Source organism: Phaseolus vulgaris, chromosome 11 (assembly GCF_000499845.2).
Source record: "Phaseolus vulgaris cultivar G19833 chromosome 11, P. vulgaris v2.0, whole genome shotgun sequence".
Taxonomy (NCBI): Eukaryota; Viridiplantae; Streptophyta; class Magnoliopsida; order Fabales; family Fabaceae; genus Phaseolus; species Phaseolus vulgaris.
In genome coordinates this window covers 837,364-856,109 of record NC_023749.2, presented here as the reverse complement: position 1 = coordinate 856,109, position 18,746 = coordinate 837,364, and the positions used below count along the sequence as shown (strand labels likewise).

The 18,746-nt window shown below is 28.3% G+C and overlaps 4 protein-coding genes across 4 annotated transcripts; all 4 read left to right on the top strand.

The window, feature by feature from the left end:
- The first annotated feature begins 263 nt into the window (after positions 1-263).
- Positions 264-1,508, top strand: LOC137821625 (F-box protein CPR1-like). Its single transcript, XM_068626310.1, has one exon. The coding sequence runs from the start codon at positions 264-266 to the stop codon at positions 1,506-1,508; it is 1,245 nt and encodes a 414-aa protein (XP_068482411.1).
- A 4,054-nt stretch (positions 1,509-5,562) lies between these two features.
- Positions 5,563-6,916, top strand: LOC137821615 (putative F-box protein At1g31000). The gene is made up of 2 exons (XM_068626299.1): positions 5,563-6,756; positions 6,857-6,916. Exons 1-2 carry the CDS (start codon positions 5,563-5,565, stop codon positions 6,914-6,916), a joined length of 1,254 nt encoding a protein of 417 aa, XP_068482400.1.
- Positions 6,917-10,999: 4,083 nt separating this feature from the next.
- Positions 11,000-14,127, top strand: LOC137819724 (protein RETICULATA-RELATED 4, chloroplastic-like). The gene is made up of 8 exons (XM_068623677.1): positions 11,000-11,580; positions 12,171-12,239; positions 12,361-12,492; positions 12,624-12,677; positions 12,757-12,801; positions 13,213-13,364; positions 13,470-13,595; positions 13,692-14,127. Exons 1-8 carry the CDS (start codon positions 11,071-11,073, stop codon positions 13,738-13,740), a joined length of 1,137 nt encoding a protein of 378 aa, XP_068479778.1. The 5' UTR covers positions 11,000-11,070; the 3' UTR covers positions 13,741-14,127.
- A 768-nt stretch (positions 14,128-14,895) lies between these two features.
- LOC137819716 (pentatricopeptide repeat-containing protein At1g34160) lies at positions 14,896-16,816 on the top strand. Its single transcript, XM_068623668.1, has one exon. The coding sequence runs from the start codon at positions 14,997-14,999 to the stop codon at positions 16,728-16,730; it is 1,734 nt and encodes a 577-aa protein (XP_068479769.1). The 5' UTR covers positions 14,896-14,996; the 3' UTR covers positions 16,731-16,816.
- The last annotated feature ends 1,930 nt before the right edge of the window (positions 16,817-18,746 follow it).

Genomic DNA, 18,746 nt, shown 5'->3' with positions numbered 1-18,746 from the left:
GAGTATAGATTTATAATTTATTTCAATAAATATGAATATATCATTTCTATATATAAAAATGATTTTCCTTATAACTATTTTTAAGAATGATATTATAGTTTAATTTAGTTTTGAAAACTGTTTTTCCAAAACAAAACAAAATAATATAAATAAATATATATAAATTATTTAGTTTTTCTGTTTCTTCTATTCAAAATTTGGTGTCTATAAATGTATACATAATAATAATAATAATATTACTAAACTCACACACTCACTCAAGAATGTCTCTTCCAATTCTCCCCATTGATCTTCAGCTGGAGATATTTTCATACCTTCCATGCAAGGTAATAGTGAAATTCATGGTTCTTTCTCGTTTACACCGTTGCTTACTCATTTCATCGGATTTTATCTCTAGACATTATAGCAAGTCTCGCAACAAGTTTTTTGTTCTTCTGCCATCCTCCATCACCTGTCTCTGTCAGGATGACGATCATCTAACTCTGGTACAAAACAACTTGATGTTGCCGCATCGTAGTCGTAGTCTTGACAACCGCTTTATCGATATTATCATCGATTTTGATAGCATTATGGGTATATGTAATGGTATTATATTCATGAAAAAGGATGGTGATATCTGCTTCATCAATCCAATGATTCGTTATTGTTTTGATCTTCCCTCACATGAAGATAAATCCATCTGCTCTTACGGCTTTATTAGTCGTGGATTATCCGATTATTTAGTTGTTAAAATTGATTCGGATGAGAAGTATTGCTCTTCTAAACTTCGTAATAGAGATGGACCCGATGAGTCATATTCTCCGCGCAGTGCTTGGGTCTATACTTATATAGAAAATGATTGGAGACCTTTGAAAATTCCTGATTGTTCACTTTGTACTACAACTACGACGGCTTATAGTGGTGTGGTTTACAATGGACTTTTGCACTGGGGTGCAATGAAATGCCTTGAAAAGGCATGGTATTATTTCATTCTGACATTTGATCCAAAAACTGAAGTTTTTGGGGAGCTTTTACTCCCTGATAGTTTGGCGACAGTTCTTTATTATCCTGATGATGACTATCTAAGCGGGGAATTTGGGGTATTTGTTGTTCAAACTAGTACTAAACCCTTGACCGTGTACTCTTTGATTTCCTCAGAAGAGAACTATTGTACCGCATCTGTATGGGTGATGGATAGATATGGGATAATTGAGTCTTGGAATCAAATCTTCACCTTTAACTGTGACGAGGATTATATCTCTTCAACTTTGTTTGGCTTTAATCCTGACATTCATGAGGATGCAGAATTTCCTTTTCTCTTATTTCACAGGAATGACGGTACGTTGTTGTTTGGTGTGGAATTCAACGGAAAATACTCGATTCGTTCTTTGGATATAAGTCATGAAACTTCTACTGTGCTTATAGATAATGTTACTAGGAATTTTGAAGATCGTGACATAGATTATTCTCGTCCAAGCTTTTATATAGGTTACTCTCCTCCAAGTTATGTTATGCATATTCTTTTATGACTTTAAATACTTTATTTCATTTAAATAATGTTTTTTTACTGATTTGATGTGCAGGATACTAGTATGGATTCTTTTCTATCCCCATCCCTCCAGAGAGGCAGACAGTAGATTGAATGGTGTTTACTCTTAATTTATGATTTAGAATTTATGTTTTATGTTTTAGGGTTTGGAATTTAGACTTTAAGGTTTAGTGTTTACATGTTTTTGTAAGTTTGTCATGCAACAAACAGATATTTGAGAAGGATTTTTGCTAATGTTATTTTCTTTATTTTTTTTTTGAATTTTGAAATAGTAATTTTATGTGTATATCTTTTTATTATGGTTATTTTTTGTGAATTTTAGAAAGGGGACGTGTTTTATTAAGAAATTTAAAAGATCTAATTTTTAATTTGAATGTTATAAGAAATGTTTATTTAACTCTCTCATTTAAAAGCTATATTAGGTTTTAAGGTGAATATTTAACTATGATTGAAAACTACAAAAGGTAGTAAAATATTCAAAATTGAATCAGTTCAAAAAGAGGAATATTTTAAAACTATTTTAAATACTCACAAATCAATTAAAATGGAATTTGTGATGAATTTTATATTTTATTCGTTTCTTAATTAATTAGTTTAGTTCAATTTTTATAATAATTTTTTAAGCAACCTAAATTAAACTATTTATTACATTAAACTATATATCGTACATTATTTAGAGTTAGTTAACAACTAAAAGATATATTTATTAACATTTTTTAATTGTATTATATTTATAATTTTGAAAACATGGTAACAAAAATGTAAATATCTATATAGTAGTGTCTAAGGGTGAGATTAGTAATTTATCTATCAAATTAAAATTCCATATATGAAATAATTATAAAAAAAATACTAAATTTTTATTTTAGAATTTTTTTAAAAAAGTAATAATTTGATGACTATAAAATTGCTAATTATAAATTTTAAGCTAAATGAATATGAAAAAATATATGATAGATAATACAAGTTCTTATATTATGATGAACTAAAATGGTATGAATATACGTCATAATAAAATTAATATTTATAAAGTGTGAACACGGTTTATTGAAAATTAATTTTATAATAAAGGAATTTTATATATATATATAATTTTGATACATTATTATACTTAGTAATATATTAGATCATTGATTGTGGATCATTAATTGTACACGAAGTTATAATTTTCACAGTCCCACCACTAATAATTTTTTTCAAAATAAAATATTTGTATTTGTGATTCTTATTATTTATTGAATTTATTTATTTATTATAAATTATATAATATTAATATATCATAAATATATATTTTTACACTAAAACTCAAAATTACGTATTATATTAACTTATTATATTTTATACTTTTGACAATGTTGATATTTATGTGTATTTATAATTAAAATGAATTATAAATGTATATGGTAATATTTTAGTTTATTATAAACTGTATTTTTATTTTTTAATACTATAATAAACTTTATTTTTATTAAAAAAATTATATTGATTACAACACATCAACATAGTAGTTATATAGACATATATGTTATAGTTTAAGACGACATTTCTAAATTTACTATGTTGATATAATTTTTTTTAATAAATATAAAATTTATGATGATATAATACACTTACACATGCATGGTTTATTTTATTTTTTATTTACGAGATTGCTAATTTAAATATAGATTGCTTCAATTATTTTTCAATTATATTAGTAAAATTGTTATTATTTTATTTAACAATTGTAGAATATAACTATTTTATGTTTCTTGAATCTATACTCTTAAAAAAATTATATTTAAAAAAAACGTAAAGTCTATCAGGAAACCATCTGTGTAAATATATATCAAAATATATCTTATTTTTAATGTAAGTAGAGAATATAAAAAATATATATTTGTAATTATTGTTTTGACCATTTTGGTAAATTTGTTAGATATTTGAGAATATGATTATTTTTTAAATATTTTATATTATAATTTTTTTATTGAATTTGTTTTTACTTGAGAATATATTTTTGATTTTAGAATTTTCTTCTTGGGTGAAAAGATTTGAAAAAATTTCTTAAACTTGTAAGGAGTTTCTAATGTTGTTTTTCTTATTTTTTGTTTGAATTTTGAAATAATAATTTTATGTGTGTATTTTTTTTATGGTTATTATTGTGAATTTTAGAAAAGGGACGTGTTTTATTCAAGAAATTTAAAAGATCTAATATTTAATTTGAATGTTATAAGAAAAGTTGATTTAACTCTCTCCTTTATAAACTGTGAATATTTAACTATGATTGAAAACTACAAAATAAGTAAAATATTCAAAATTGAATAAATTCAAAAAGATAAATATTTTTAAACCATTTTAAATACTCATCAATCTATTAAATTTATTTTATTTATCAATTTTATATTTTATTCGTTTCTTAATTAGTTAGTTTAGTTCAAATTTTATATTAGTTTTTTTAAGCAAACCAAATTAAATTATTTATTACATTAAACTATATATTGTACATTTAGAGTTAGTTAATAACTAAAAAATATATTTATTAACATTTTTTTATATTTAATTGTATTATATTATAATTTTGAAAACATGGTAACAAAAATATAAATATTATATAGTTTCTAATGGTGAAATTAGTAATTTATCTATCAAATTAAAATTGCAAATATGAAGTAATTATAAAAAAAACATACTGTTTTTATTTTAAAAATTTTAAAAAGTTATAATTTGGTAATTATAATTTTTAAGCTAAATGAATAGGAAAACAATATATATATTTTTAGAATCTAAATAATTGCTTCAATTATATATATTTTGATATTGCTGATTGAAATATAGATTGCTTCAATTACTTTTCAATTGTATTAGAAAAAATATTATTATTTTATTTTACAATTTTAGAATATAAATATTTAATGTTTCTCGAATCTATACTCTTAAGAAAATACGTAAACTCTATGAATATCAAATTCTGTTGAAAGTTTAAATATATCTTATATTTAATATTTAATTTAATGTAAAAAATACCCTGTGTGGAAAAAAAAAACTGCATCTGAATGATTTAATGGAATAAACATTTCGTTTCCTATTTTATAATGTTTTTAAAAAAATTTCATAATAAATAATAAATAAATATTAATAATTGTTTTACGTCTATCTGATTTTTCTAAATCTTAATTTTTAAGAGTTTTATTTTTTTAATATTGACTCTAAAGATCTTAGAAATGAGAATTTCTTAAACTTGAAAATAATTTTTGATAATCTTACGTTTACTTTTTTTTAATATTTAATTTTGAAATAACTATTTCTATTACATATCTATAAAGGTTTTTAACTATACTATTTTTAGGATACTATTATTATTAAATTGTTTTATTATTATTAAATTTTATTAATTTTTTTAAAATATAATAGAGATTTAAGTAAAACTTCATTGACATTTCATTAATGTAATTTAATTTTTATAAAATTAGTAAATTTAAAATTTGGTTTTATTTTTATTAATATTTATAGTTAAATTACATTATTTTTAAAAAAAGTTTAGAGAATTTTGATCTTATGATCTGTTAGTAATATAAACAAATGAGAAATTGTAAATAAACTAATATTTAAAATCAAATCAAATATTATTATTTGCATATTTATATTAAGACTATAAATTTATTATTTACTTTTGTAAATACGAATATATTATATTTATATATAAAAATGATTCTTCCTTATTTTTAAGAATGATATTATAGTGTAGTTTGATTTTCTCTCACTTTCATTATGCGTTTGGTTATTTTTTTAATTATTTTACATTGTAATTCGATTTTTATTTTTCTTATGAAAATCAAATAAATCATAATAATTAGCAACTGTTTTTAATCTTGATAAGAATACACAAATAACAAAAATTTTAAATTTTTAAAATTAAAAGAATTATGAATAATATGTCATTTTTTTGTTATAATTTAATTAATAAAGATATTTCTGAACAACAATTTTTTTTCTATAAGTATGCAAATGTATACATATTACTTTCAGTATACTCACACACTCACTGAAGAACCATGTCGATATCTCTTCCGATCCTTTCAATTGATCTTCAATTGGAGATATTTTCATACCTTCCATGCAAGACAATAGTGAGATTCATGGTTCTCTCCCATTTACATCGTTCCTTACTCATCTCACCCTATTTTATCTCTAGACATCACAACAAGTCTTGCAACAAGTCTTTTGTTTTTCTGTCTTCCTCCATCACCTCTCTCTACAAGGATGACGATCATCTAACTCTGTTCCAGAACTTGATGTTTCCGTTCGTGCATCGTAATTTTGGTAACATCGTTATCGGTATATGTAATGGTATTATATGCATGCAAACAAATCGTGATATCTTGTTTATCAATCCAATGATTCGTTATTGTTTTGATCTTCCCTTACATGATGATGATGATGAATTCATTTACTCTTATGGCTTTATTAGTCGCGGATTATTCGATTATTTAGTTGTTAAAATTAATTCAGAAGCAAACTATTGTTATTACGATAGTGATGGAGGTGAGTTCCATACCTACATTTCTCCGTCGCGCAATGCTTGGGTCTATACCTATGTAGAAGATGATTGGAGACATCTGGAAATTCCTGATTGTTCCGTCTGTACTACGACTACAAGTATTGGTTGTAATGGTGTGGTTTACAATGGACTTTTGCACTGGGGTGCAAAGAAATGGGTTGAAGACAGATGGTATTATTTCATTCTGACATTTGATCCTCAAAGTGAAGTTTTTGGAGAGATTTTACTTGCTGATAGTTTTCAGGCTCTTTATCATCCTGTCAATGATAAAAACGGGGTATTTGTTGTTCAAAATAGTACTAAACCCTTAACCGTGTATTCCTTGATTTTTTTGGATGAAGGCTACCGTACCGCATCTGTATGGGTGATGGATAGATATGGGATAACTGAGTCCTGGAATCAAATCTTCACCTTTAATTGTACCAACAATTATATCTCTTCAACTTTGTTTGGCTTCAATCCTGACATTCATATGCATGTAGGATTTCCTCCTTTACTCTTGTTTCACAGAAGTGACGGTACGTTGTTGTTTGAGGTGGAATTCAACGGACAATCCTCACTTCGTTGCTTGGATATAAGTCATGGAACTTTTACTATCCTTACTCATAATATAAGGAGGAGGTCCAAAGATCTTTATATAGGTTACTATTATCCAAGTTTAGTTTTTTTGACAAAGTTTCTACCTCTAGTAAGTGTTATGTTATATATATATATATATTCTTTTATGACTTAAAATATTTGATTTCATTTAAATAATGTATTTTACTAATTTGTAATTTGATATGCAGGATACTAGTCTGAATTATATTTCTAAGTCCAGAGACACTAGAGGGAAGGCAGCAGATTGAATGGTGTTTTCTATTTTTTAGGTTGAGATAATATAAACCTATTATCTGTCTACTTCATATTTATTTATTTTTCTTGGCTGAAATCCCTTTTTAGACTATCAATATACTCTATTGTAAAAGGTATTTTTCTATTTTCTTTGTTGTTTTAAATTTAATTATACACCCTCACTAATTTTGGCCCTAGGAATGGTTACTGATATTAATGGTTTTGTACATAGTTAAAAAAAAAATAAAAAAATAAAAATAAAAATAAATATATATATATATATATATATATATATATATATACTAAAAATGAATATGAGTAAACATGAAATTTTGTTCTTTTATGTATTGAGATTCATGATCCACTGTTTTTTTAGTGACCAAGTATTATGAGTTACTTGATATTAAGATACACATGCATAGTTAATTTTTTATTTATTTTTTAGGAGTAAATATAATATCACTGAGGCAAAACATATAATATTTAAAATATATGATAAAAAGATATATATATTTATATATTATATAATTATAAACTCAATAAATTGATAATAAAGATTTATATAATGTAAGTATGTTTTTAGTTTTTTTTAAAAAAAATAAACTGATTCAAATGATTTATTTTTTATTTTTAAAATTATAATTTATATAATAATTTAAAAAAAAATAATTAAAATATATATAGTTTTTTAAATTTGTGTTGTGACAGAATCATATTATAATTGTCACAACAATTTTTTTTTTAAATTAACACTTCATTAATACTTGTTTCCAAAAATACGAAACCTAATTTCTTAAAGCATCAGAGTTTCAAATATGAACTAAAAAGAAAAACTAAAACGTTTACTGCTAAACATAAAGTTCCTGTGATATTGCACAACTTCAAATCTTTTTATTTTCTGAACTTTTAGTATACATTAATATAAGGAATTTCTCTTAAAATTATTTTAAAATATTTATATAAATTTACGATATTGCTGATTGAAGTATAGATTGCTTCAATTATTTTTTAATTGTATTAAACAAATTATTACTATTTTATTTTACAATTTTAGAATATAAATATTTTATGTTTTTCGAATCTGTACTCTTTAAGAAAATTATATTTAAAAAAAAAGTAAACTCTATGTATTATAAAAGGAAACAATCTGTGTCAATGAATATCAAAGTTTAAACATACAGGAGAATATCCAAAACAAATAACTACATTTTGAATGATTTAATGGAATAAACATTTCGTTTCCTTTTATAAGTTTTTTAAAAAAAATATGTCATAATAAATAAATATTAATAATTGTTTTACGTTTATCTGATTTTCTTAAATCATAATTTTTAAAATTTTTATTTCTTTAATATTGAGTCTAAAGATCTTAAAAATGAGAATTTTCTTAAACTTTAAAATAAATTTTATAATATTACCCTTATTCTTTTGTTTGAATTTTTAATTTTGAAAGAAATATTTCAATTATATATATATATATATTAATGGATATAACTAATTTACTAATTTACTTTAATTAACATATTTAATTTGATAATATAAATAAACAACAAATTGTAAATATAAATTAATAATTAAAATAAAATAAAATATTATTAATCGCATATTTATATTAAAAGTATAGATTTATAATTTATTTTAATAAATATGAATATATTATATTCATTTATAAAAATGATTTCTCTGCTTTTTTTTTAGAATGATATTATTGTTTAGTTTGGTTTTGAAATTTTTTTTCTTAGACAAATAATATAAATAATTATATATAAATTATTTAGCTTTTCTGTTTCTCCTTCAGATTTTGTAGCTTACCAAACAACTTTCTGTTTTTTCTTCTTTTACTTTTATTATGTCTTTTGTTACTTTTATTTATTTATTTTACATTGTAATTTGATTTTTATTTTTCTTGTGAAAATCAAATAAAAAATAATACTTAGCAATCTACTTTTTTTTAAAAAAAAACTTAATAATAATACAAAAATAAGAAAATAATAAATAAAATTTGTAATTTTTTAAAATTAAAAGAATTATGAATAATATGTTATTTGATTATTGTTATAATTTAACAACAAATTTTGTTTATAAATGTATACATAATTTAATTCTCCTTTTATCTGTTATATTTATATATAATATAATTACTTTGAACTAAAAGGATTGTTTAATTATAATTTATTTTCAAAATCAGTTTCATGTTATGAGAGACAAAAATAAATGAGAAAAATGTTTTTTTTTTAAACAAAAGCAACCAATTGTCGTACCATCCGATTAAATTTCAGTATTTTCTTTAAAATCTCTTCTATTTTTTTAGGAATATTTGTGTTTATTATTAGTTTTGTTAGTTAAAAAGTGATTATTTCAATTATTCTCTTCTTTATTGATTTTTTATGGTTTGTTTTTTTTTTCTTAGGTCTTTCATACTCTACAAAATTTATAACCATATGTGACTGGTACATAGATGACAAACAACTTTTAAGCAAGAAAAACTATTTCAAATTGAAATTGAATTATTTTGTATATGATTGTCATTGCTATTAAATTAAATTAGTGTTTTGTGTATTAAAATTAAATTAAGCTGTGAGAGTGACTTAAAAGAGTTAAAATGATTGTTGCTAGTTATTTTGAGTAAATTAAGTGTTCTCTTTATGGGATCATTTAATTGGTAGAAAAGTAGTTTTTATCAAAATTTTAGTTTTTTCTTTCGAAAAAATTGGACTTTTTTTCATATTTTGTTTAATCATTTAATCTTAGACAATACTCAAACAATAACTTTAATGTTTAGTATATAAGATTATCAATTAAAAAATTCGAATATAAAAAAAAATATAATTTATTTTCTACAAACTTTTCACTCAAATGGTATACTTTTATATATTTTGGTGAGTATGTGATAGAAATTCGATGTTGAAACAAGTTATCCCTTAAAAAACACCACATAAAAAAAAAGCTCTAATAACATATTTTCATGTGTTTTGATGTATGTAGCTTAAGTGACTTTTTATTTATTTATTTACAGTTCAAACTATTGTTCAATTTAAATAGTAAATATGTTAATTAAATGCTATATTTTTTACTGATATTAAGTTAGGGCATATTAACTAATTTGTCATATCACATTGATTGAGTGCAAATTCATATATTAATGTAATTATCGTTTCTTTCATTCATTGCATAAACTATGCATATTAAAAAATTCAGATAATGAGAAGCAATGAAGAGTTTCCTACATTGATACTCACTTAGAGTACAATAAACTTACATTTATATTAAATAAATTTAATAGTTGTTTTATATCAAAATATTAAATTATACCAAATGTTGTCTCATATAAGATATGCTTAATATAATCATCTAAAAACCCATTTGTCTAATTTTTTTTATATTTTATGTTTATCCGTGTTTAGATATATTGTGAATTTATATTTTATGAAAATATACCAAATATAATTGGTAATAAATGTTGGAGATTCCACGTCGACTAGTGGACTTTAAGTCTAACTCAATTCCATAAAACCAACTCATGAAATGAGATTTGCACCCACTTATATACAATAAAATGTCGTTATCTCTAGTCGACGTGAGATTTCATCAAAAAATTATATATGATATAATTGTTTATTTTTATAAAATAACATATTTAGAATAACTCATGTGCTAGTTACATGGCACATAGAGCCATATATAAATATAGGCAACACATAGAGTTATAGGCTTTAGTATATAAAAAAATAATAGTTATATATATATATATATATTGAAACCATATTTTTTATTTAATTAATTTTATAGTATATTTATAATTATGCATATCTCTCATTGCAAAACATTTTTGTTGTTGTTGTGGTTCTCATTATTATAAAACATGAAATAATATTTTTTTTTCTATTAAAAAGTATTTAATGATCAAAATTTAATTAAATCATCAAAAGTAGTTTAAGTTTGTTTTCCACAAACAATGTAGTACTTATTTAGAAAGAGAAGTTCAAATATTATATTATATGTATATTAGGGGAAATTTGAGGATAGAGGAAAGCGCGTGGGGTATACGGCAACCAGTGGAGCGTGAGAAGAGTGTGTGTCTGACAAAAAGTCATGGCTTTTCCACTCCACCACCAGACTCCTACCTTTAACCGTCACTCTCTCTCTTCTTCCTGCAACTGCAACTGCAATGGCTGTGGCTTCCTTCTCCAACTTCTCAGCGCGCTCTTTCTCTCTCCAAAACCGTTATTCTCTGCCGCTACCTTCCTTCACTCTCTCATTCCGTACCACAAGCTCTTCTGCCTACGCTCCGCTATTCACGTCTCTTCGATCTCCCACGCACGCCATTACTGCATCGGCACACGGCGGAGGGAGCGGAGGAGGGCATGGAGGAGGAGGAGGTGGTGGAGGAGGAGGAGGAGGCGACGGGGAATCGGAAGACAGGGACCGGAACAGAGAGGAGGCGCTCCTGGTTCTCGCGGAGGCAGGGCGGCCGCTGGAGAAATTGCCGGCGGATTTAGCTGCGGCGGTTGAGGCTGGGCGAGTTCCGGGATCGATTCTGAAGAGGTTCCTCGAGCTGGAAAAATCGGCGGTGTTCCGGTGGCTGTTGAATTTCGGAGGGTTTAAGGAGAGGTTGCTGGCGGATGATTTGTTCCTCGCCAAGGTTGCCATGGAATGCGGTGTTGGCATCTTTACAAAGGTTCATTTTCTTAATTTCACCTTTTTATGTAAACTTTAAGCTTAATTCCACATCGTAAAATCAGTGAGGCTTTGCACCATTTGTATACTATTACATTTTTTAGCTATATTATCCATTAGATATGAGATGAGATGGACCAAAACAACCAGATGTTATAATGTGCTCTGTGCTAGATAGAGTATTCCATGAAGGTTTCTAATTCATTTTTATTTTGATGAACACGCATTATTCTTGGTCCATTTGCTTATTGGATTTTTTATTCTCCAATGTTCTAATAGTATATTGTTATCACTCGTCTAATATTATTGTCACTGTCAATTTACTGAACCAAACAGAGATGGCATAGTAAAATAATAGTAGTTGACAACTAAAGTTTCGGATGCCCTGAATTAGGTTCTGGATCAGAGGACCCAATATCCAACAAATCAATAGAACTTTCCTACTCGACTAATTCTTGTGACAGAGTAGGGAGCTTGTAGTGATTTCTTTGTTATTCTCACCATTTTATGCATTTGACTGTTTCAGTGAAGCATCTCTGATGCATATAATCTGGTTCACTGCTTGTAACAATCATCACTTTTGCGTTTCAGACTGCTGCGGAGTTGGAGAAGCGCAGAGACAATTTTAGTAAGGAGCTTGATTTTGTTTGTGCCGATGTGGTAGGCGTGTCTCTTCCATTCCTAGAACATGCTTAGTACACTACATTTATCTTCTGTAAAACTGAGTTTTCTGTGCACTATAAATAAGGCATTAATCATTATTTCATTTAATTATTAACAGATAATGGCCCTTGTAGCGGATTTTATGCTTGTGTGGCTTCCCGCTCCCACAGTTTCTCTCCGACCACCACTTGCTGTTAGTGCTGGAACTATTGCTAAATTATTCTATGGCTGCCCTGAAAATGCTTTTCAGGTTAACACTTTCAAACTGCTCTTCATCTGCTTTTGTTTATTTTATTATATTTGGTCTTGATAAATATTGTTTTTTTTTTAATTATACACTCGTTGAGTGATTGGGTTTAATTTTTTGTAAACACTCAACAGGTGGCTCTGGCTGGAACCTCATATACACTCATTCAGAGAATAGGTGCTATAGTGGTACGTGTTGGATCCTAAGAAATTCAAGAAGTTATTTTTTTTTTGTCACATGAAGGTTTTAACAACATTTCTTATGCAGCGTAACGGTGCAAAGCTATTTGCAGTTGGGACTAGTGCATCACTGGTAATTTAACTTCTTAGATGTTTTGAAATACATGTGTCAGCTTCTTCTAGTTTATGGTCATTATATGGAAATTGACTACTAAATTTATCTTAGTTTATTTGACGTGCTGGAATTAAGTTTTTTACAGCTGGAGTCCATGAGTACACCATGTATAGTTAGAAGATGTGGAAAGTGAGAAAATTAAAAAAGGAATACTTTACAATACATATTTTATGAAGTTTGATTAGAGAACATGGATTACCATCCTTTGAGTACTTGTTCCCTGCATTTTTTTTGTCCACAAGACGAATACAACTCTCTAATAGGATTATCTAAACCTCCCACCAAATAGACTAACTCATGGGTCCCATGTAATTGATATATGATCGTGAAGTTGTGCTGTATGGATGAGTAATTGCACTGCGTTTTTAGATTGGTACAGGTGTAACAAATGCACTGATCAATGCAAGAAAAGTTGTTGATAAATCTTTTGCTGCTGAGGTTGAGGCTGAAGCTGAGAGTGTACCGATATTATCGACAAGTGTTGCCTATGGGGTTTACATGTCAGTATCTAGCAACTTAAGGTAATTATTCTCTTGGATTGAGTGAGGGAGCGCATCCTAACAGTAATGAATCACCCTTTGCATGCATAAAGCAGAATCTAAGAGGAAATCTTTGTCTTCTTCCAGGTACCAAGTACTAGCTGGAGTTATTGAACAACGGATTCTAGAACCTTTGCTACACCAGCACAAGCTTGTGCTGAGTGCAATTTGCTTTGCTGTTAGAACTGGAAACACTTTCCTGGGCTCACTATTGTAAGATTGTCACTTTATCTTGATATGTCTTTATATATTTTACTAAATTCGCTCTTTTCCACTTCTTATAATTTGTTACATGCATGTATCTTACAGGTGGGTGGATTATGCTCGCTGGGTTGGAGTCCAGAAGACTCGGGATTAGGCATAACGGTTCTTCAGTCACAAGATATTGGCATAATGGTTCTTCAGTCTCAAGATATTGGCATAATGGTTCTTCATTTACAAATCTTGTCTTTGATTCATTGTTGCAAGTAAAGTTGGTATGTTGTATTTGTTTTATTCCTCCTGAAAGCAATATTGTACATTGAGCAATAACGGAGGTCTGCAAGCACCACGAGTCTCCAATTATGATCGTTTGGGTGGCCAGTGAAGGTACAAGATCCATCTCTCGTAGCTACCAGAAAGCTGCACTATGAGATAAAATTCAGTCATATCTTTGCTAGACATTTCTGGGGGTAATTCCTCTTTTGTTCTGGTGTGTTTTGCATCTGAAGTTGAATTGAATAGAAAAACAAATTCAAATTGGTAATCTGTTGCGTAACTTTATTTCTTTTCTCATTAGTCATCTATTTGCTTCTGTTATGTTGGTTGCTTAACCATACCACTTCCTTATTTGTTGTCATTTGAGCATTAACCAACTAGAGAAAGAAAGATGATCTCCTTGTAATTGCTGGAACAAGAAAAATGTTTAAAACTATGATCGAGTTTTAGTCATTCTATGTGACAATCGAACCGGGATCAAGGTGAAGAAATTATGTAAAACCACACAAAATATAAAGCGTTATATGATTTAATTTCCAACTCACGGCCTTTGATTTGAATCTCATTTTGAACAAGGCAGTCTAATTTGACAAAAATCACAAAAAATGTATTGATTATCAAACAGATGGGCAATAGGCAATAAAATGCTTCGTAATGTGCATGCTTTGTCTGCAATTACTCAGAACCCAACACTTTAACTGAACAACATGTAACACATTTTTTCTGCATAATTGATATACTATCACCCAAACCAGCACAAAAATTCTTAAAAAAATAGTATCAATATTAGAATTTTGATCGAATGTTAAATATCTAATTATTTATATTAACATGCTAGAGTATTGTTGATATTTGTGTGGTTAACAAGGTAGTTATCTGTTCAAATGTTTGTTTAAGTTTGCAGTCATTTTAGGATTCCTAGAGAAGCTGTTCTATATCTTTTTTATAAGGGTTGGAAACCCTTTATATTCCCTTTCTATTTAATTTATTGTTTCTAGATTAAAAAAAAATCTAACACCAATGATAAGCTCGCCTTTTTCATTAACATATTTATAAAACATACAAATAATATAACTCAAAAGTAATATAATTACAGAAGATTTTAAATTCAGATGTGATTCCTGCTTAGTCGATAGTATGAGCTCTCAGTATCAATTGGATTCATTGTTGCAGAAATGCACCTCTCTGATTAGCATGAAGCAGCTCCAAGCCCATCTCATAACAACCGGCAAATTCCAATTCCACCCTTCCCGCGCAAAGCTCCTCGAGCTCTGCTCCATCTCCCCCGCCGGCGACCTCTCCTTCGCAGGCCAAATTTTCCGGCGAATCCAAACCCCTTCCACCAACGACTGGAACGCCGTTCTCCGAGGCCTGGCCCAAAGCCCAGAACCCATGCAGGCCCTCTCATGGTACCGCGCCATGTCACGCAGTCCCCAAAAGGTGGACGCTTTGACGTGCTCCTTCGCCCTCAAGGGCTGTGCGCGCGCATTGGCGTTCTCCGAAGCCACCCAGATTCATTCTCAGCTTCTGCGTTTTGGGTTCGAGGCTGATATATTGTTGCTGACCACTTTGTTGGATGTGTACGCCAAAACCGGTGATCTTGATGCTGCTCATAAGGTGTTTGATAATATGCAAAAGCGAGATATTGCTTCGTGGAATGCCATGATTTCTGGGTTGGCTCAAGGAAGCCAACCCAATGAGGCTATAGCTCTGTTCAACAGAATGAAGGAAGAGGGCTGGCGGCCTAATGAGGTAACTGTTCTTGGTGCACTGTCCGCTTGTTCGCAGTTGGGTGCTTTGAAACATGGCCAGATTATTCATGCCTATGTTGTGGACGAGAAGCTAGACACCAACGTGATTGTTTGTAACGCGGTTATTGATATGTATGCAAAATGCGGTTTTGTTGATAAAGCTTATTCCGTGTTTGTTAGTATGACCTGCAAGAAGAGTCTTGTCACGTGGAATACTATGATCATGGCGCTTGCGATGAATGGTGATGGCAATCAGGCGCTTGAGCTTTTGGATAAGATGGTTGTGGATGGAGTGGTTCCTGATGCGGTGTCGTATCTGGGTGCATTGTGTGCATGCAACCATGCTGGCTTGGTGGAAGAAGGGGTTAAGTTGTTTGATACGATGAAGGGGTGTGGAGTGAAACTTAATGTGAAGCATTATGGGAGTGTGGTTGATTTGTTGGGTCGAGCAGGGAGGATAAAAGAGGCGTTTGATATCATAAACTCAATGCCTATGTTGCCTGATGTGGTGCTCTGGCAGAGTTTGCTTGGGGCTAGTAAGATTCATGGGAACGTGGAAGTGGCTGAGATGGCATCTAGGAAGCTGGTGGAGATGGGATCTAACAATTGTGGGGATTTTGTGCTGTTATCAAATGTTTATGCAGCACAACAGAGATGGTGTGATGTTGGGAGGGTGAGGGAGGCCATGAAGATTAGGGATGTGAGGAAGGTGCCAGGGTTTAGTTACACAGAGATTGATTGCAAGATACACAAGTTTGTGAATGGTGATCAGAGTCATCCTTGTTCCAAAGAGATATATGCAAAACTTGATGAGATGAAGTTCAGGATTAAAGCTTATAGATATTCAGCAGAGACTGATCTTGTGCTGCATGATATTGGGGAGGAAGACAAGGAGAATGCGCTTAATTATCACAGTGAGAAGTTGGCTGTGGCATATGGTTTAATTAGCACAGGTGATGGAACACCTATTCAAGTCATAAAGAACCTTAGAATATGTGTGGATTGTCATGCTGTGATAAAAATTGTATCAATTGTTTATAACAGGGAGATTATTGTGCGTGATCGAGCCAGATTTCACAGATTTAAAGAAGGTGTATGTTCTTGCAGAGATTATTGGTAAAATTAATCTAGATGCTTATTGTATTTGTGTATTTACCAGTACAGTGAATTTCTCACAAGTAACTTAATTATACCCCAAAAATTTCACATTTTACTAAGAGATACATAAGATAGGTAATGTGACTGTGGAGAGGAAAAGAAAGAAAAGGTTAATGCCTAGAAATTATTGGTGAAAACTTATCCGCTTTGATCTCATTTGGATTACAGCATTTTTTATTTGAAGTTAAAAATTAATTCAATTATATAATAAAAAATTTCGACAGCATTAATTCCAACATTTTTCTTCTTCTTAAAATCAATTCAATCTGCTATATAAGACACACTACTTTTTTGGATTAGATTAAACATGTTTTGTGTTCCTCTCCTTGCCCACAAAATTCATTAGGATATTAAAATATTTATTGTTAATTTACGTTAATGTTATAATATTATAATACATTGTTACGTATAAAAAAAACATTACTAAGACTCATTCTAATAGTTTTTTTATTACAAGTCTATAGTTTAGACTAATAATACATTGTTACGTATAAAAAAAACACTATTAAGACTCATTCCAATAGTTTTTTTTATTACAAGTCTAAAGTTTAGACTAATGACAAAAATCAATTATTTATTATAGTATAAGGACAAAAACATATTTCACCATTTTGAATTTTTAATATATCTTAATCATAAAATAAAGAAAAAAGTAAATAAACTCAGTTTTGCTTGTATTTTCTCTTCATAATATCATGAGTTTGAACTTGCAATTTGTTGCATGTGACGGGCTTAACCCATACTTTATATTATTATGTTATTATGTTATTGATGTTGTTATTATTCTCATGTATAAATAAAGACCCTTATGTGTGTATTTTACACAAGGGATCAATCATATGTTTATTTTATTCATTCTTAATATGGTATCAAAGTCATTTTCGAGCTTATCCAAGCGATTGTTTGTTCGGCTTATCATGTCACCCACTATTGAGCTGTTATTTAAAATTTCATTAATTAAAACCTATTTTTGTTGCTGAAAAAATAAAATTTCATCCTTGTTTCAATTCATTTAATTAAGATAAGAATATAAAGGACTTCAAAGTATGATGGTTGTTAGAAGGTTTGATTAAAAATAATTAAAGTTTTGTTTTGCATCTATCTTTCATCTATAGTATCTAAATGTATCAGAATATCTTATCAAAGTTTTGCTATAAAATATTTTAATGAAGATGACTAATTTTTTAACTAGTATCTTATTGAAATATATTATTTTTTGTAACAAATTTTAAATATAAAACTTTACTTAAAAACTAATATACTCTTAATATTAACTTAACAAAACATTTTTTAGTACATTAAATTAGGGATGACAATGTAGGTTGGCACGTCTCGCGTTTGGTCAGCCCCATGTAGTGAACGCGAGCTGATTTCTCTACTCCGCCCCGCATAAGGGTCAGCTCGCGGGTTTACGGACATCCCACGTATATTTATTTTTTATTTTTTAAAAAAATTCAATAAAAAGTTTGTTACTGAAAAATGAATATAAAAAGATTAAATCAAAATATTTGCTACTTTTTTTGCATTGCTATTGAAAAATTGAAGAATAAAATTTAATAATTATAAAAAAAGTAGTAGAATAGTGTAAGAAGGTCCTTACCCATAATGCCATAATGTAATGAGGACGTTATCTTTATATAGGTTACTCTTCTCCAAATTTAGTTTGTTTTTTTAGACGAAGTTCTTGCATGCATATTCTTTTATGACTTGAAATGTTTGATTTCATTTAAATAATAAATAAGATAGAATAAATATATAATTAAAATTAATGGTTCAACCAATATGATTATCGTACAAAATAAATTATCATTGTTACAAAATAAAATATGATCCTACCACAATAAAATATGATCCTAGTCCAATTTGAAGAAACATTATTGGGTTTTTTTTCTTTCAATATTTTTTGAACCCATTCAAACATAGGTGCTTGACATCATTCACTACCAAAATCTTTTGCATCATAACGGCCTATTCCAAT